General features: G+C 41.8%; 1 protein-coding gene across 2 annotated transcripts in view; it reads left to right on the forward strand.

Annotated features, from left to right (window-relative positions):
• LOC125460468 (MICOS complex subunit mic25-a-like) overlaps window positions 1–21149 on the forward strand; it is a 470470-nt gene that overhangs the window by 128330 nt on the left and 320991 nt on the right. For both annotated transcript variants that reach the window (XM_048547985.2, XM_059649634.1), the window contains exon 5: window positions 18907–18990. In XM_048547985.2, the coding sequence (XP_048403942.2) occupies window positions 18907–18990 (84 nt within the window). The remainder of the gene's footprint in view (window positions 1–18906; window positions 18991–21149) is intronic.

The raw sequence follows: 21149 nt of genomic DNA on the forward strand, positions 1-21149 counted from the left end.
TCACCTTCAATTGATGACCCCTGTAATTGACCTTTCAACTGAGAGGAATAGCTGCTTCCTATCCACCATGTCCATGCCCCTCATAATTTTACTCAGCTCAATCAGGAATCCCCTCAGCCTTCTCTGCTCCAAAAAACAAGCCAAGCCTAACCAGAGATGGTAGGAACTGCAGATGCTGGAGAACCTGAGATAACAAGGTGTAGAGCTGGATGAACACAGCAGGCCAAGCAGCATCAGAGGAGCAGAAAAACTGAAGTTTCGGACCTAGACCCTTCTTCAGAAAAGGCAAATTATCCGGACATTACTGTACACACTTTGTGGGAACTGGCTGTATTGAAGTTGACTTCAAAATTACTATATTCTCTGCAAAGTTCTGACACATCCAGAAGTACTTACTTCTGTCACCAATGTTAAGTTGCATGATCCCTGACAAAAGGATGACAAAAGGAAAAATGATACCAGGCCTTCATTGATGCTCTGAGACCAGCAGATTGAGTGTGCGTGAAAGTACCACATGCTAAATTATGCCTTTAACCTTCTTTCCTTCCCAAAGCCTAACTAGCCTTTCTTCATAGTTAAAATGCCCCAACCCAGGCAATTCTAGTGAATGTGCTCCGCATCCCCTCTAGAACAATCACATTTTGAAGTTGTAAAAAGTGATACGCAAATTCAAGCCCTTTATTTAGTGTTTTTCAAATAGTTGACCATAAATCCATTCCAGTTTTTGAAAATTCAGTTCTTTGTGGAGGAACAATGTATTGGAATCTTAACAGAACATGCTGCTGGGTAACAAGATCTGAATTTTGTGATTTCAGATCTTGACCTCATTTGAAGGTGGCATTGAGCAGTGACCAAATATGTTTGCCTTTGGGAAGACAAGAAGGTTAAAGGCATAATTTAGCATTTGGCTTTTTCACGCACACTCAATCTGCTTGTCTCAGAGCATTAATGAAGGCCTGTTACAGCTCCTTCATCCTTTTGTAAGGGATTGTGCACCTTAACACTGCTGAAAGGAGTAAGTATTTGCATCTTTCCTGAGTGCTGGATGTGTCAGAACTTTGCAGTGAATATAGTAATTTTGAAGTCCACGAACTGTATATGGTAATGTCCAGATAATCTGCTTTTTTGTGGGTTGTTGCAGGATAGACATTGGCTAGGATAACATGAATCACTCTTGTACTCTTCTTCAAAGTGCTGTAACTCGAGAAGACGGACTGGACCTCAGTTTAAATTCTTATCTGAAGAGTATTGCGCAAGTATACGGAAAAGCATTATTTCATTGGAGGCTGTTCAGAGAAGATTTACCAGGATGATTCCCATTTGGAACATTTGGAAGGATTCTCTTATTAGAAAGAATAAAGAGGTTGGAACTCTGTTCAGTGGAATTCAGAAGAATAAGAGACAGTCTCATTGAAACATAGGATTCTTAAGGGTTTTGACAGGATAAATGCTGATAGAATGTCCCCCTTATGGAAAAGTCTAAGACCAGAGGATGTAGTTTCAAAATGAAGAGGTGGCAATTTAAAACTGAGATGAGGAGGAATTTCTTCTCTCAAAGGGCTGAGAGTCTTTGGAAGTATTTGCCACAGAGATCTGTGGGGGCAGATTCCTTACGTATATTTAAGGCTGAGTTTGGATGAACAAGTGGGCTGGCAAAAACATGTAGATAGAGTACAATACGGAAAAATGTGATGTTATACAGAAGAGGTTTCTATTACTAAAATTGAGAAAGCCGACAGAAAACAGAGTGGTTAGGAAGTCCTCGCCTATGAATCACAAAAAGCTAGTGTCCAAATTCAGTGGCTAATGAGGACGGCAAATGGAATGTTGGTCTTCATTTCAATATATGTCAGCTCTGCTGAAAGCAAACTATGCAAATGAGACAATGGCATGGGAGGGGTAATCAAGACTGAGGACGGAATTCATAGTCTGGAGTTGTTGAACTCTGAGTGCAGAAAACTGTAAAGTGACTTAGTAAAGAATTAGGAGCTGTTCCTCCAGCTTCCGTTGGCATCTCTATATTTCATTCTTCTTTTTACTACAATGCTTTTTGTACCTTGTTGCCACAAAATAGTAAGATATCATTTGAGCCACATTATATATTTTTGTCTTGGCAAAATAGAGGCAGTGTTTGGCAGCTCAGTTCTGTAGTGCAGTTGCAATTTGGGCATGTGCAGTCTGGCACCCTGCTGTGCTGTTGAGGAGCAACATTAAGAAGATACTGTGTATTTTATCTGTGTGGAGGAAATTTCAGAGACAAAATTGTCAATGGTTTGCTTATTTGCCAATGGCCAACTCAAATGATTTAGGGGAGGCTTGGAAAGAGATCAGAGCCTTCTTTAGAGATAGGAAGAACTGGAGTCTGAGATAACACAGTGTGGAGCTGGAGGAACACAGCAGGCCAGGCAGAGGAGCAGGAAAGTTGACACTTCGGGTAGGAGCCCTTCTTCCGAAATTGTGGAGAAGAGTTGCAAACCTCTGTCACCTTCTGTGTATCGAACCTTCCTTATCTTTAATATACGTGGAGAAACTCAAATCCTGAAAGGAGCAAAGAATATAAAAACACTCTTCACAAGGCTGTATGAGTTGACAATTTGTAATGGATAAAGATGGGACAGTTTGCATGTGTGAATATATTTTTAAAAATCACTTTTAAGAGCTAAAGGAAAGAACATTGGGCAGCACAGTGGCTCAGTGGGTAGCACTGCAATCTCACAGCACCAGGGACCTGGGTTCAATTCCAGCCCCGGGCGACTGTCTGTGTGGAGTTTGCACATTCACCCCGTGTCTGCTTGGGTTTCCTCCGAGTGCTCCGGTTTCCCTCTCACAGTCCAGAGATGTGCAGGCTAGGTGAATCGGCCATGCTAAATCGCCCATAGTGTTCACGGGTGTGTGGGTTATGGTGGGAAGCTGTAAGGGCTGGTGTGGACTTGTTGGGCCGAAGGGCCTGTCTCCACACTGGAGGGAATCTAATCTATTGAGCAGTGCTGAAATTTATTTTATATTTTTGTTGATTTTTAAGAAATTTTCAATGAGCTAACACATTTTTTGACATACCGTCAACAAAATTACATATCTGCAATATAGAGTGAAGCCAATCACGGTCACGGGGTGTTCAGTAAACAGTTGCATTTTCAGAATTAGACTAAAGCAGAAAGTATGAGGAGTGTCAGGCTCAGTAAATGTCTGAAAGATAAAGCAAGGTTGGGATTTCGGCTGACATCACTCTTCAGACCCTCGTGTTGTTGGTGAAGGCTTAACCAGAATGAAAAATCAGGAAAGTACTTCAGGTTAAGAATGTTACATTGCCTCGAAATATATTTTTAAGAAACAAAAATGCCGTGTGCTGAGATAATCAAGTGTGAGGCTGGATGAACACAGCAGGCCAAGCAGCATCTCAGAAGCACAAAAGCTGACGTTTCGGGCCTAGACCCTTCATCAGAAAAGGGGGATGGGGAGAGGGAACTGGAATAAATAGGGAGAGAGGGGGAGGCAGACCAAAGATGGAGAGAAAAGAAGATAGGTGGAGAGGAGAGTGTAGGTGGGGAGGTAGGGAGGGGATAGGTCAGTCCAGGGAAGACGGACAGGTCAAGGAGGTGGGATGAGGTTAGTAGGAAGGAAATGGAGGTGCAGCTTGGGGTGGGAGGAAGGGATGGGTGAGAGGAAGAACAGGTTAGGGAGGCAGAGACAGGTTGGACTGGTTTTGGGATGCAGTGGGGGGAGGGGATGAGCTGGGCTGGTTGTGTGATGCAGTGGGGGGAGGTGACGAACTGGGCTGGTTTTGGGATGCGGTGGGGGAAGGGGAGATTTTGAAGCTGGCGAAGTCCACATTGATACCATTGGGCTGCAGGGTTCCCAAGCGGAATATGAGTTGCTGTTCCTCCAACCTTCGGGTGGCATCATTGTGGCACTGCAGGAGGCCCATGATGGACAGGTCATCTAAAGAATGGGAGGGGGAGTGGAAATGGTTTGCGACTGGGAGGTGCAGTTGTTTATTGCGAACCGAGCGGAGGTGTTCTGCAAAGCGGTCCCCAAGCCTCCGCTTGGTTTCCCCAGTGTAGAGGAAATGTTCTGAGATAAGTACCATTTATAGTCATGCTCATTAGCATAGTTGGGGCAGAGGAAAGCCTGAAGCTGTTGAAGTCGCCGTTCAGATCAGAGGATTGCAGAGTGCTGAGGAGAAATGTGCGACGCAGTCTGTTCTTAATCCAAAATTGCTTTGTTTCAGTTTTGACTGAAGTTTGAGTTGAACTTGACTGGAACAAAGGAAAGATTTGGAGTAAGAGTAGGAAAAGGAGGAATTTGAAGTGACAAAATCTAAGCTGCTGAACAAACAATCATCCAATCTACTTTTGATCTGAATATAAAGGAAACTGCTCCATCGACCATGAATATGATACACAGGATTGAAATGATGATGTATGGAATAAATCAGTGATTCAAGGATCTTATCATAAACGTGACTTCTAAAAAAAAATTGAATAGTCTGCTTTGCAATTCCAGAATCTGTTGTCTTTGTTTCAGATGTTTGTTCACGCCCCTTGTCTAATAACATCAGTTTGCCTACAACATACAAATAAAATGCTGATTAGATTTTCGGTGCTCTGTATACCTCAGTGGGTGGCAATTTTCTGTGCCAGATATCATTGTGTATTAAACCGAAATTCAGAAGCTCCGATTGCTCTCTGCTTTATTGTTGGACATTGAATTGGGTTAAGAGCCATTGTTTCATCTTAGGGTCTTGGCTTGAAGCCTGGCTAGATTGATAAAAGCCTCCTTTGTCTGATATCTTACAAAAGACCTCTTAAAATCAGCCTTAATGCAGTTTCTAGTGGACATGGACCTACAGTCATTAGGCACTTCTGCACAGCATAAGCGAAGTAGCAATTTTTTGGAATGGTGTGTGTACTGAGGTTAGGGTTTGTAGGATAGAGAGAGGATATTTCATTTGAGCTTTGAGTGAAATCTGAGATGGAAATATTTGGGACACTGCAGCGGTAGCTTTAAGATATTTTCCTAATCAATCTGTTCCTGGATGTTATTACATACCTCTGGAGGAGCTGGCACTTAAATGCATGTCTTTTGGCCACAAGAGCCCAAACAGAAGCTTTAAGCTGTATTTGAACTGCTTGGAAGAAACTGAGACAGTTTAATTAGATATGACGAGATCTTCGTTTATTCAAACATTGTTAGTGCAAGGCACAGGAAGTTTTGCACTATATATTAATGCTGCATTGATGGCTGCTCCATCAGTGTCTGTGCCTAATACCCCATATTTCCCCCATAAGCCTTGTGGCTCCTCTACCTCTCGTGTCCTGTATATTGCTCCTTAAAGCCTAATGGGTTGGTCACCTATCTAATTCTGTGACGTGGTTCAAATTTGTGCAGTATAATGAAGACAAATGTGAAATGATGCTTGGAAGTACTAGGAAAGGTAATATAAAATAAAGGAGTTCTGAGGAAAGGTCACCTGACCTGAAATATTAACTCTGATTTTTCTCCACAGATGCTGCCAGACCTGCTGAAGTTTTCAAGCAATTTCTGCTTTTGTTTCTGATTTGTAGCATTCACAGTTCTTTTGCTTTCTACAAACTAAAGGGTTCAATTCCAAAGAGGGTGCAGGAAAAAAAGGGACCTGAGTCTGTATATGCAGCAAGTGGTTTAGGGTGGCAGGATGGCTTAAGAAAGCAGTCAATAAGGTATACAGGATCATGGACATAGAAATATATTCATTGAATCCTGACAGTGTGGAAAGAGGGCATTCTGCCCATCGAGTCCATACCAACTCTCCAAAGGACATGCCGCCCAGACACCACCCACCACCATCCTTGTAATCATACATTTCTCATGGCTAATCCATCTAACCTGCATGCCCCTGGAGATTATCGGCAATTTAACATGGCTAATCCATCTAACCTGCATGCCCCTGGAGATTATCGGCAATTTAACATGGCTAATCCATCTAACCTGCATCTTTGGACTGTGGAGGAAACTCACGTAGACACGGAGAGAACATGCAAACTGCACACAGACAGTCGCCCAAAGATGGAATCGAACCTGGGCTCCTGGTGCTGTGAGGCAGCAGTGCTAAACACTGAGCCACGAAGCTGCTCTCAGAAGCACAGCTTTAAAAAGCTATCAAGTTAAGGTTCATCCCGAACTGAAGTACTATGCCCAGTTTTGGGCACCTTGCTTTCAGAAGGACATACAGGGCACTGAAAAGGTTTGTAGGACTGATTCAATGGATAAGGGACTTCAGTCGTGAGGATGGATTGAAGAAGCTGGATATCTCCTTCTCAGAGAAGAGAAGGCTGAAAGTTGATTTGACACGTTAAAGTTATGAGGGCTTTCAATATAGATAAGGGAGAAACTGCTCTCATTAGCAGAAGAATCGACAACCTGAGGACACCTTTTTAAGGTGATTGGTAAAAGAACCACAGCTGTGAGGTGTTATGATCTGAAATGAACTGCCTGGAAATGTGGTGGCGACATGGGTATAGTTGATGCAGACACTGGATGACAAAATGGGAAGGTCTCCATCATTCACCATTACAAATGCAGCAGTAATTTCTAAAACGTGTTTTGGAAAAATGGACACTCCTGTTCCTATTTCTCATTTAATGCAGGAACCCACCTGGGATACAGAAAGCTTGTGAAATTTGCCCTATAATGGTCAGACGGTTGAAGGGTGTCACGTTTTGTGTAGCAAAGCTTTTCTATGTCTTTAGCTGACACTGCATCACCAGGCAAGACAATTTAATGAAATGAAAAAATTTCAGTGAAAATGCAGTCTTAGGGGTGTAATTACAGATGTTTCTTAGGAAGGTGCTTTAAAATTTTCTTAAGTTCACAGCATATTAAAATTCAGGAATAATAACTATATGCAGCATTGTTTGCGTGAACAAGGTCAGATGAACGTGTATTTCAGTATTGCGCACAGCAAAAGGCCCTCTGTGATCACCCAAATTTTTCAAAATGTTATGGATCAAAAAGGTTGAATGCAAACTTCAATGACAAAAGTAATTAGGTCCCTCTGTGAGATCTTCAAATCCCAAAGCACACTCCAAGGGTTTTACAACTGATGCTGTTTATTAGATCAAGGATGTGCCTCTCTGTGAAAACTTCAAAAAAAGGCGAAAGGAGATGCCATTAAAATTACCACAGATCCTCCTTTTTCTTTTTTGTGTCCCTCCCCTTCCCCCAATACGACCTTTGTCCGTCTCTGTCCTTGATTAAAACTTATTTTATCTCTAACATTAATTAGATTTGAATAACAGGCAACAAATTTAGTTATTTTTCTGTCTTCTTATGTTTGGCTGTGTTCTCAATATTTTATGTTTTCCTTGTTTGGGCAGGTTTTTTGTGGATGTACTTTGTCTAATTTGTGTTCTGCATTTTCTATCTTCCTCTCTCTTCTTGTTAAGGTGCAACGATACAGCCAGCAGCATGGTCCGATGAGTACCAACTGTACATATCTACCTCTTTCAAAGAATATCCTGCACACATAAGCCTAAACACAGAAAGTTGCCCTATAGCTAGTAATATTCTAATTTGTATCTTCGCATTCACCCATTACCCTGATCCTGGTACTGCTCCTAGTCAAGCAACACATACTTCAGTTTTGAAATCCTCATTGTTTATTTCAATACCTTTATGACCTCCCTGTTGCTGTTTCCTCATGAAATGATATGAGCCTCCAAGATTCAATTTATCGTTCATCACTGGTAGAGTCATGGTTACAGAGGTGTACAGCACGGAAACAGACCCTTCTGCCCAACTCGTTCATGCCGACCAGATTTCCTAAATTAATCTAGTAGCTGTTGCCTTGAGCTATCAAGAGCCTAAACTCTAATTTCCTTCCTAAACCTCTCCACCACTTTACTCACTTTCTCTCATTTTACAAAGCATTGCCTTTTTGACCAAGTCTACCCTTTTGACCAAGCATTTAGTCATGCATCAAAATATCACATTACGTGGATAGGAGTCACATTTTGGTTAATAACAGTCATGAGTGTGTTGAGAGGTTTTACTGTATTAGCTTACATAGAAAGTAGGTGCAGGACTAGGCCATTTGGCCCATCGAGCTTACTATGTCAATGTAAGCTGTGGGAGAAGGTCAGCCCAGCTGCTGTTGCCTTTCTCCCATTTTGTGGAGCAAGAAATGCCATACATATGCTTTCTGGGAGCAGCCATACAGCAGCAATCAGGTACACAGTGACTCTGTTTTTCTTTGTTTTCTTCTCTTCCTCTGTGTCACTCAGACCACTTTTAATTACCCTGCTTTCACTCTGGCCAGGATCTATGAATTCCACTCGGGCAGGAGTTCAGATTTGAAACTTGGTTTAGTTCCACACAGGGAAGTGAATTTACCAGCTGAACCATTGGAATGTATAAATAGTTGTTTATTTTCACTCATGCTGAGACTGTGGCTGTGCAGGTAGTAATTCTAATTCTTTGCTTACTACCCTCCCATTGTTTGTCATGGAGAGTGGATTAAAAAGACACTTTGTTGTCTCTTTAAATTCATTAATTTTCTGGGATCTGCACTTCATTTACCGTACCCCATATTGTATTTAAGTTTCAGTGGAATACTGTACGTGACTAATGCACATTTGATTTGGAATTATTTATTTCTGAGCAGCTCTCATTTCATGCCTCACCAAACTGAATGTGATATTAGTGTAAAGTTTTAGCGTAAGCTGCCTCATCATCAGTAGAAATTCACCCAATGAAGCATGAAGCTGTTAAACTTTATGCGAAAGGAACGACAACATGACTGGTGTGCAAATTAAGATAAACTCCTTTCTCTGAAAAATGTACAGGTGTGTGTTCTGTGAAAATTTTGCAGTTTGCTTTATAATTTGCCATTCCAATTGCATTGCCAGCCTTGGGGCAGTGGGTAGCACTCTCACTCCCTAGTGGAAGGTTGTAGTTTCAAGTCCCACTCAACTTTGTAACCTAGAAAAGGTAAAATGCTGATCACAAATGCTTTAAGTTTTCCTTTGCTGGCCAGTGCTGATCTTAATGTCTTTGAGCCACATGAATTTTAAATAAGACCATAAGACATAGGAGTGGAGGTAAGGCCAATCGGCCCATCGAGTCCGCTCCACCATTTAATCATGGCTGATGGGCATTTCAACTCCACTTCCCTGCATTCTCCCCATAGCCCTTGATTCCTTGTGAGATCAAGAATTTATCAATCTCCACCTTGAAGACATTTAACGTCCCGGCCTCCACTGCGCTCCGTGGCAATGAATTCCACAGGCCCACCACACTCTGGCTGAAGAAATGTCTCCTCATTTCCATTTTAAATTTACCCCCTCTAATTCTAAGGCTGTGCCCACGGGTCCTCGTCTCCCCGTCTAACAGAAACAGCTTCCCAGCGTCCACCCTTTCTAAGCCATGCATTATCTTGTAAGTTTCTATTAGTTCTCCCCTCAACATCCTAAACTCGAATGAATACAATCTCAGGATCCTCAGCCGTTCATCGTACATTAAACCTACCATTCCAGGGATCATCGGTGTGAATCTCCGCTGGACACACTCCCGCACCAGTATGAACTTCCTGAGGTGTGGGGCCCAAAATTGGGCACAGTATTCTAAATGGGGCCTAACTAGAGCTTTATAAAGTCTCAGAAGCACATCACTGCTTTTATAATCCAACCCTCTTGAGATAAACAACAACAGTACATTTGCTTTCTTAATCACAGACTCTACCAGCAAGTGAATCCTTAGAGAATCCTGCACTAACACTCCCAGATCCCTCTGTACTTCTGCTTTATGAATTTTCTCACCTTTTAGAAAATAGTCCATGCCTCTATTCTTTTTTCCAAAATGCAAAACCTCACATTTGCTCACGTTGAACTTCAGCCATTTCCTGGACCACTCTCCTAAACTGTCTTAATCTTTCTGCAGCCTCCCCACCTCCTCAGTACCAGCTGCCTGTCCACGTAACTTTGTATCATGGGCAAACTTCGCCAGAACGCCCCCAGTCCCCTCATCCAGATCATTAATATATAAGGTGAACAGCTGCGGCCCCAACATTGAACCCTGTGGGACACCACTCGCCACCAGTTGCCATTCAGGAAAAGAGTCTTTTATTCCAACTCTCTGCCTTCTGTCAGACAGCCAGTCCTCAATCCAAGCCAGTAGCTCACCTCGAACACCATGGGCCCTCACCTTACTCAGCAATGGCCCCACTAACTTGCATATGTCCCAATCTGTGAAAACTTAAAGCCTTGGGTATTGTCATTTCGGGTTTGTCTATAGCTTCTTTCACATCTCTAGCCTTATGTAATTTAAATAGGCCATCCTTCAAATGTGGCCTGTAAGTTGAAGTAGAACTGAGATGTTGGAATTGTTATGGTGGTGAAAATAGCTCAGATGCCATAGTTGGCCATAAAGCAGCCACCAACAGGCCAGAAAGTGTCAAGGTGGGTGGTGGGCTGCCCAGCATTTAGTTCTTCATTCCTTTTGTGGAGGGCATCCTAACTTTGACCATCCTGAGTGGCTGATTGACAGTGTTCGAGCCCCTCAACTGGTATTGAAAGCAGCTGTTGATCTACTATGCTGGGACCATCTGAGCTCTATGCTTTGATTTGACTGAGGCAACCATGATAAGCTTCTTGGATAACAAAGTGTGGAGCTGGATGAACACAGCAGGCCAAGCAGCATCTTAGGAGCACAAAAGCTGACGTTTCGGGCCTGGACCCTTCATCAGACAAGCTTCCTGTCTTTGTGCCTGCACAAGACGACATGGCAAGGCAGAAGTGATACCTGCTTAGTAGCTCTGGCTAAGGCAGCATATTGACCAAAGCAATGCAAGATAGAGATGCTATGAGTCTTGAGGTGGGCAAAAGTAGTCCCAGATATTACCTTGGCAGCTGATTTTATATGGTACACCTTGCAGCCAAACTGGATTGTGTTATCTGGGGAGTCAGTGAGGGGTAGGACATAATATCTCTTCACAGGCTGCAGCCCTTAATTAACTGTTGACCTGGGCTGCATCAGGCTGAGATGAATAGATTCTTGATCTGAAAGGGAGTCAAGGATTGGGTGAAAGGGCAGGAATGTGGATATGAGGATTGTTGGATCAGCCAAGATTCTGTTGAATGGTGGAGCAGGTTTGATGGGCTGAATAGCCTACTCCTGTTCCTATTTCTTATGGTCTTTTGTCTCTTGTATCTTGCAATCAGCCAGGAACATTTAATCCAAAGGAATAAAATGAATTTGTGGTCACAGAACAGCTTAAACTGCCTAACCTCCAACTGAGTTCTACTTTTACATAATTTACAAGCCAAATAACTGCTCAGTCTACATGAATGTAAAGACAGAGACACAGTTTATTTCACCTATTTGGGGAACAAAGAACTGTTCAACTCGGAAGGTATCTTGAAGCCCTTCTTGTCCACCTTTTCCAGTAGGTATTGAACTACTTCAATACTATGAACTACTATTCAATACCTCTCACCATAAATTGGGTGCAAAATCTACCAAAGTTCATGTGCAAGGACAAAATATTATAGTTTCTTTTGTTGTGAACAAACATGTCAATATTGCTTACGGCCATGTTTGCTTTAGCTATAGACTATACTTTAATTGATATTAGTCACAAACCATTTTTTAAGGTTTTCTAAAATATTAAATTGCATCTTGTTTCACGATAGACTAGAAAAAGATCATAATGAAAAGTTAAATCAGACCTTACTGTTGTAAAGGTTTTAGTCTTTCAATGTTTACTGTTACTGCATGTATATATGTCACAATTTTCCATTTAGACCTAGCTGTTAGCAAGATTGAAGAATAAGGGGTAAAGCAGGGATTTGGTTTCTGGCAGCAATCAACGAACATCCTAAAGGGCAGGTTTTACCCATTGTAGGTTGTATAAATGATATTACGTCTGTCCGCTTGTCTAATACTTTCAAGTCCAACCTAATTCTTAGACTGTAAAGACAGTGCCATTCTGGAAATTTAAATGGATAACGTTCAGGGAGAAATATAAAGGTTTAACCTGGTTTTGGAGGGGGAGGGGTGAGAGGGGGTTTTTGAGGGAAGGGAGGAGAAGAGAATGGCAGTCACTGGTGCTTGGCTGAGCTGCTGTTTAAATGTCATCGATTTGATTGTAACTTTGCTCAGGGGCATAAGCCTGAATAAAATGAGGTTTTAGGTAAACTGGTGAATAGAATGTAGAATTTTAGAGAGCATGAATTTCTTCAGCCCTTGGAGACCTGCTGCAGCATATTTTAACCAAAATGATTGGATTGGAATACTGCGAGGAACTGTTCTGTTTGTCCATATTCATCTTCCAAAGCAATTTTCAGGATTAGAAATTTGCATAAAACTACATCTGTGAAGGTTATTTGGTGGAATTTTTATTTTGTTAACTGCAAAGGGAATTTATAATCAAAGATTCTAACATCTTTTACAAAGACAAAATCTGCTTCTGTTCACCATTTGCCTTGTCTGTCTTGTGATCAACCTTGCTGGTTTTCTGTCCAGTTGAGTTTTGTCCTTTTGCCTGGGTTTCTCAGTTTTGTACAAAATAAAAAATACCTCTCTTCATTTTTACTATGTGGTGGTTCATATCCACTCTGGACAGATAATCAAATCTCTCACAAATCCCCATTCTGATGAAGAGTCACAGGACCGGAAACGTTAACTCTGTGTTCTCTTCACAAATGCTGCCAGACCTCTGAGTTTCTCCAGAAATTTCTGTTTATGATCAAATCTCTGAACTGTTTCTGTACTTTTCTCATTGTTGATCAAGTGAGCAATTACTTGTGGATTTTGTACACAAACCTATAGGATCAACGATAGTCAACATTGATAAGTCAATAGCTTCTCTCAAAGGAAAAAGATCAGTAGGCTGGTTGATGGAAAAACAAAACTCTTAAGTGAAAGTGTGAATGTATGTAGAACTATTTAACAGCTATAGATATATAAATAAGAGACATATAGAATCTGCTATTTTCTCAGTGGACGCTTGATCTCATAGGAGACTGACCAAGGAATGTTATTCAGCTCATCACCTACAGAGAACCCATATCTTCGCGGTGAAGCAACTTAACTTCTTGAGTGATTCCATGAAATCCTGTAGCTACTTAAGCAGAGACTGGTTCGACTGTTGAGGTGGGGAGAGAATATGGATTATATCAGGAATCCCTGGCATCTTGAATATTAAGAACCTTGTGATTAAAATCCCAAATTTGCCTTTTCTCTGTTGAAATCCAGAACCCTTTGTCCTGATGTCACTTTATAACTTGCAGCGTTGCCCTAGATTAATTTCTTTGATACCTTTAACCGCTGTACTAGCAGATCTTTGGTAGTGGTATTCACAAGAGGATGTACTATTTTATATACCATATAAATATGTACTAAATTGATTTCTTGTTGAGGTGTTTTTAATCTGAGTTGTACCTTTAAGTCTAGAAGCTGTCCTTAAAAATTGGACATTTTGTGAGCTCTATGTAAACTCAGTTATTCTCTGTATTTTGGCAGTGGGTAATGTTCAGAAGGCCAGTACTGGAGAAATACAAATTTTCAGAGAGCTGTGACTCGGGAGGAGGCTCCTTCTCATTATTCACCACCTGTTGTTAGGAATCAGTATTAAGATTTAAATACAACAATCCTTTGCCAAGCAAACAAGTGAATTCCAATCATGAGCAGTCTCTCTAAGGCTTTATTGTGTCTTTTAATTGTAAAGGAGATGGCTGGATGTTGGTTTCAATGGCTGCATTTTGTAGACAAATGATCATGCACAAATGTTTGAGTTTTAAAGATAATGGGAACTGCAGATGCTGGAGATTCCAAGATAATAAAATGTGAGGCTGGATGAACACAGCAGGCCAAACAGCATCTCAGGAGCACAAAAGCTGACGTTTCGGGCCTAGACCCTTCATCAGAGAGGGGGATGGGGGGAGGGAACTGGAATAAATAGGGAGAGAGGGGGAGGCGGACCGAAGATGGAGAGTAAAGAAGATATCTTCTTTACTCTCCATCTTCGGTCCGCCTCCCCCTCTCTCCCTATTTATTCCAGTTCCCTCCCCCCATCCCCCTCTCTGATGAAGGGTCTAGGCCCGAAACGTCAGCTTTTGTGCTCCTGAGATGCTGTTTGGCCTGCTGTGTTCATCCAGCCTCACATTTTATTATGTTTGAGTTTTAAATACCATTTTTGACAGAATAGGGGCACGAAATTTAGTTGCAATTTTAGTGTTGCACATGACTAGCTTAATTTGAATTGGTACGAGACGGTGGTGAAGTGCTAATGTCACTGGTCAAGTAATACAGAATCCCAGGCTAATGTTCTGGAGAGATGCATTTGAATTCCACCATGGCAGATGGTGAAATTTGCATTCAATAAAATCTGGAATTAAAGCCTGCCTGATAGCAACTGTGTCAATTGTTGTTAAAAACGCACCTGGTTGGCTGTGCCCTTTAGGAAGGGAAATCTTCCATCATTACCTGGTCTGAGTGTATGACTTTAAATATCAAAGCAATGTGGTTGACTCTTAACTGCCCTCTGAAATGGCTGCGCAAGCCACTCAGTAATATTGTTCAGCTACAGAATCTAAACCAGGGAATGAAACTAGGTTGACCACCAGACATTGACTTGGCACTGGAAATGACAATGGCGCACAGCCCTGCTGATCCTTGGTTCAAAGTGGACAAAACAGCTGACTTCTGAGGAGAGGTGAGAGTGACTGCACATGAGATCGAGGTTGCATTTGACCGAATGTGGCATCAAGGAGCCTTAGCAAAACTAGAGTAAATGGGAATCGGGAAATCCCTCTGCTAGATAGAGTCAGACCTGGAACACAGAAAGATGGCTATGGCTTTTAGACGTCAGGCGGCTCTACAGGCTTCCTCAGGTGGTGCCCTAGGTCCAATGCCATTAGCTGTTTCATTAATGATCTCCTGTCCATCATAAAATCAGAGGTAGGGATTGCACCATGTTCTGCACCATTCATCAGGTACTGAACCAGTCCATGTCTAGATGCAGCAAGGCCTGAACAATATACAGGCTTGTCCTGAGAAGTGGCAAATAACAGCTGCTGGAAAATGACCATATCCATTAAGAGTGAATCTAACCATCACCTTTGATAATCAATGGATGAATCTCTTGCAATCAACATTCTAGGGTACTGGAAAACTCATGTAACAACTGTAGCTACAAGAGTAGGTCAGAGTCTAGGAATCCTGCAATGAATAAGTCATCTCCCAGCTCCCTAGAACATGTCCACCACCTACAAGCCATAAGTCAGGTGTGTGATGGAATAGTCTCCACTTGTTTGGAAGAGTATCTCTCAACTTTCAAGAAACTTGACACTATTCAGGACAGGGCAGCCCATTTGATTAGCACCACATCTACAAACATTCACTACCGAGGCTCCAGCAGTATTGACTCCTCAGCTACTGAAGTAGTCCATTTCTAAATGCAGTACGATCATGCAAGAAGATTTGGATAACATCCAGGTTTGGGTTTATAAATGGCAAGTAAAGATTGAGCCACACAACTGGGAAGCAATGACCGTCTTGAACAAGGGAGAATCTAACAATAGCTCCTTAATGTTCAATGGCATTACCATCGCTGAGTCACCCGCTGTCATTATTCTGGAATTACCTTTGACCAGAAACTGACCTGGACCAGCCAGAAAATAATATAGCTACAAGAGCAGACCAGAGGCTTGTAATCCTGCATTGAGTAATTCACCTTCTAACTACCCAAAGCCTGTGTGAGACAAGCCATGACAAGCGATGGAATACCCATCCCTTGTCTGGGTTAGTGAAGTTTCAACAACATTCAAGAAGCTTTATACCATCTAAAGTAGCCCAGTCAACTGGTTTGCACGCCTTCCGCCAGCAGCAAGAGTCACTCCCTTCAACGTTGATGCATCCTGGGAGCACTCTGTACCATTTGTAGTAAATCACAAAGGCTTCTCTGACAGCATGTTCCAAACCTGTGACATCTACCTCCAAGAAAAGCAAGGGCAGCAACCACATGGAAAGCCTGCACCTGCAACACCTTCTTTAAGACATGTAGTGACTTGGAAATGTATCACTGTTCCTTCACTGTCACTGGGCCACAATCCTGGAAGTCTGCCAGAAAGCACTTTGGGTGTTCTTACACCCCAAGGACTGCTTTGATTCAAGAACGCTACTCAATCACCTTCTGTAGGGCATGTAGGGATGAGATTGCCAGTGCTGCCCACATCTCCTGAATTTATAAAATAATTCATAAGCCATAATTTCCTGGAAAATGATTGACTTGTAAGAGCACAGTCATGTTTAATTATCTACAGAAATTTGTTGTTGCTGATTAATTCTAGTTTTGAAAATAAAAAATGCTTGAGAAACTCAATAGTTCTGGCAGCATCTGAGAGAGAAACAGTTTTGAGTCCAGTGACTCTTCATCAGAACTAGCCAGACCTATGGAGTTTCTTCACTTTCTGTCTTTTTTATTTTCAGATCTCAAGCATCTGCAGGAGTTTGCTTTTCTTTTTAATGTGAGTCTTGCAATGGAACATTGGTATGGCCAAATTCCCTCAACTGTTTGTACGAGGATCACTGGACCACAAACATTACATCTGCTTTCTGTCCACCGGTGCTGCCAGACCTGCTGAGTTTTGCCAGCAATTTCTGATTTTGTTGTTTTTGATTTCCAGCATGTGCCGTTCTTTGGTTTTTTGATTGGACTCATGCAGAGAATGGTGAGATTGAATGTCCACATATACTGGTTAATTTTTTGCACTCTGAACTACCACTTTTGGAAAAATAGTTTGTGTCTTTGTTGCTCAGTTGTCCCAGTGATGCTGATCTTGATTGGAATAAGGGTCCACGTTTGCTCCCCTGTACCCCCATCAGACTGTCCATCAGTGGGAGTCATCTTGGCAAAGTCCTAGCTTTGTATCTGCACTTGAAGGTAAAATTTGATGGTAATGATAAGTAAGGTTCTTTGCTAATGATATTTGCCTTTTCCCAGTCAAGGCCATTTTGTAGTGCCTTCTGTTGTTGACTTGGGTAAAATCAATGAACTTAGCAAAGACTGATTGGAGCTTGAACTTGGGGCCTTTCTGGAGTGTTTGCTCAGTACCACAGCAATCAGCACCCTTCCACTAAGCTATAGGAAGGTTTCAGTGTACAGTTAAACTACTGCAACTACGTTGATGCACCACTTGAATGATCCAAAGTCCAGTTCATGAAGTTTGTTTAGAGAGTGACAGTTTTGATAAAGGGAATCATGTAGCATAGCTAATGGAAGTTTTCTAATGAAACATTAGGCAGTGCTGGGAGTGTCATTGCTTATTTTTATTGCAGCTTTTTAGCAGATCAGGAACAATAGAGGCACAAGTCACAACTGTGTGTTAAAATGGATCCGAGTGTGATAGTCACACATCTTCTCACTCATTAATGCCGTTCTGCATGTTTTTGATACTTTTCAAATTACTTTCAGCCGATGACAAGTGGATTGCAGTAGTGATACTGACGCAGAACAACAGAATGAAATAAAGCAGAGTTTTGCAGTGGGTGGAATTATAATTCTTCACAGCCAGTTGCAATTTTTATTGCATGTACTTATGGCCCCCAATTTAAGCCTAAAATACTGTGGAAGATTGGTAGTCATTGTCTGCTGTGATACAAGCTGTCAGTGGAATGCCCATTTTTGCAGTGCATTCTTTTTAGGTGAAGCTGTTTTGCATGCTTCATAGTTTGTGAATAATTTGGGTTAAAGCTAGGGCAGAGTTCAGAAATTGCTCAATCTGTTTTGAAATAATTTGGTAGTGAATTGTTAGTGGAGATAATATGAATGTATTAATATGCATAGTGTAAAGACAACGATCTCTCCCTTAATGTCAGCAAAATGAAGGAGCTAGGCATTGACTTCAGGAAGTTGAGTGAAGGGCACATCCCTGTCTGTGGTGCTGAGGTGGGGATGGTTGACAGCGTCAAGTTCCTGGGAGTAATGATCACCAACAATTTGCCCTGGTCCACCCTCATGACTTGATGCTCAAGAAAGCGCAACACTTCCTCAGAAGGCTAGGGAAATTTGGGAAGCCCCCAAAGACGCTTACCAATTTTTATAGATGCACCGTAGAATTCAATCTGTCTGGATACATCACAGTGTGGTATGGCATCTGTTCTTCCCAAGACCGCAAAAAAACTAGAGAGAATTGTAAACACAGCCCAAACCATCGTGCAAACCATCCATTCACTCCATCTGTACGTCTTGCTGCTTTGGAAAAGCAACCAACATAATCAAAGACCCCTTCCATACCAGTTATACTCTCTTCCACCCTCTTTCGCTGGGCAGAAGATATAAGCATTCGAAAACATGTATGAACAGAATTAAGAACACCTTCTTCCTCACTGCTATCAGACTTTTGAACGGACCTCACAAAAGTTAACGTTGATCTCTCTCTCTGCAGCTTCTCTGTGGCTGAAACACTATATTCTGCACTCTTCTTCTGCCCTGATGTGCTTTACAGGGTAAGATCTGCCTATATAGCACGCAAAACAACACTTGTCACTGTATCTCAGTACATGTGACAACAATAAATCAAACTCAACTTAATACAGGATTCAGTGGCATAGTCGTAATAGGCAGGTTTAAATCCCACCCTGCCTCTGGTGGAATATAAGTTAAATGAATAAATTTGGAACTTAAGTTAGTGTCCTAATGGTGACCATGACCACTGTCATTGATTATTGTTATAAAAAAAATCCACCAGATTTACTCCGACTTTTTCTGATTCTGATGTAAGGTCATCAACCTGAATTCTATCTCTACAGATGATACCAGAACTGTTGAGTTTTTCTAGCATTTTTTGTTTTTATTTCATTTTGCTTGAAATAGGGTAATGTATTAAGCAAAATTTATTCTAACTTTATATATCACATTTTATTTTTCAGACCAGCCAACTGGAAAAGAAGGAAGCAGATCTTCAGAGACTTGAAGTGTTTTATAAAGAACAGTTGGACCTAATAGAACAGAAGGTCAGGAAGAAAATATTAATTTGTGGATGGCTGAATTCCTGCGTTGAAATTGAACGTTATGATTGGTTGCCTCTGTTAAAGAGAACCCGTGCGTCAGTGGTATTAGCATAAGGGTGTGTAATACAACAAGACTATCATTGATTCCTTGTATGAACAATGTGTAGAATGCTCTTGAACAGGAAATCAATAGGGCTTCTTGTAATGTTACTGTATACAATAGTTTTCATTTTAATAGCATTATAATAATGTGCAGTGACCAGCACACTCAAGGCAACCAGATGTGAGTAAAGATTTTCCTGGGAAAATATGTATCTTTAAATCCCTGTATTTTTCTGAGAGTTTTTGTTTAAACCATGCCAATTGCACCTCTTGGTATCAGTTGGCTGGATGACTGGTTTGTAGTGCAGAGTGACGCTAACAGCATGGGTTCAGTTCCAACAACCTGTTGAAGTTATCATGAAAGACTCTCCTTCTCAATCCCTCCCCTCACCTGAAATGTGGTGACCCGCAGATTAAGCTATCACCATCATCTGTCTCTCTTGAATGATAGAGCAGTCGTACGATCTGGCAAAACTATGGTGACTTTACTTCTTGCTGTTCACAGTTTTGGTCGCTTAATACAAGGAAGGATATATATTCATTGTGGGGAAGTTTGGGGAATGTTTACTCAAATAACACCTGGAATGGAGCAGTTCTCTTGAGAGGAATGGTTTTATAGGCTAGGCTTGTATTCATTAGAGTTTAGAAGAACAAGAGGTAATTTCTTTGAAATATGTAAAATTCTGGGTGGCCTTGACATGGTTGATGTGGAGAGATTGTTTCCTGTTATGGGAGAATCTAGAACTAAGTCTGCCTTGGTTTAAAAATCAGGGGTTACCCATTTCGAACAGAAATGAAGCCTATTTTTTCTCTCTCATTGGGTCTTTGGACCTGTATGTCTGAAAAGCTGGTGAAAGCAAAGTTATTGAATATTTTTAAGGTGGAGATGAACAGACTTATGTTAACCAAGGAGGTAAAATGTTATTTGGGGCAGGCAGGATTTGAGATTGCAGTTAGATCACCCATGATCTTATTAAATGGTAAAGTACGTTTGATGGGCTGAATGGCCTACTCCTGCTCCTAATTCACATGTTTTTGTGTTATAGTCAAAGTAGTTAAACTTGAAAGGGTTCAAAAAAGATTGACAAGGATGTTGCCACAGCTGGGAAGTTTGAGCTGGAGGGAGAGGCTGGATAGGTGGAGGCTATTTTCCCTGGAGCTTCGGAGGGTGAGGGATTACCTTTCACAGGTTTATAAAATCATGAGGGGAATGCATAGTCAAAGTCTTTTCCCTAGAGGAAGGGAGTCCAAAACTAGAGGGCATAGGTTTTGGGTGGGATAGGGAAGGTTTTAAAAGGGACGCAAGGCACAACTCTTTCACGCAGAGGATGGTGCGTTTATGGAATGAATTGCCAGAGGCAGTGGTGGAGGCTGGTACAATTACAACATTTAAAAGGCATTTGGATAGGTATGTGAACAGGAGGGATTTAGAGAAATATGGGCCAAATGGGACTAGATTAATTTAGGATATTTGGTTAGTGTGGACGAGTTGGACCGAAGGATCTGTTTCCATGTTGTATATCTCTGTAACTCTATGACTAAGTTCCCACAAACAACATTGTGAACATGATCAGATCTTTTGTTTCAGTGATGTTTGTTCAATATCGACCAGGACACGAGAGAAAACATCCTTTCTCTCCAAAATTGCCCTTCAGAATTTTGAATATTGAACTCAGATGGCAAAGGGAACCTTATTTCAACCAGAGATAATAGGAACTGCAGATGCTGGAGAATCCGAGATAACAAGGTGTGGAGCTAGATGAACACAGCAGGCCAAGCAGCATCAGCGGAGCAGGAAAGCTGACGTTTTGAACCAAGATCCTTCATCGGAAATGGGGGAGGGGAAGAGGATTCTGAAATAAATAGGGAGGGGGGGGGGCGCGGATCGAAGATGGATAGAGGAGAAGATAGGTGGCGAGGAGACAGACACATTAAAGAGGTGGGGATGGAGCCTGTAGAGGTGTGTGTGGGTGGGGAGGTAGGGAGGAGATAGATCAATCCAGGGAGGACGGAGAGGTCAAGGGGGCGGGATGAAGTTAGTAGGTAGGGGATGGTGGTGC

Source organism: Stegostoma tigrinum, chromosome 11, assembly GCF_030684315.1.
Source record: "Stegostoma tigrinum isolate sSteTig4 chromosome 11, sSteTig4.hap1, whole genome shotgun sequence".
Taxonomy (NCBI): domain Eukaryota; kingdom Metazoa; phylum Chordata; class Chondrichthyes; order Orectolobiformes; family Stegostomatidae; genus Stegostoma; species Stegostoma tigrinum.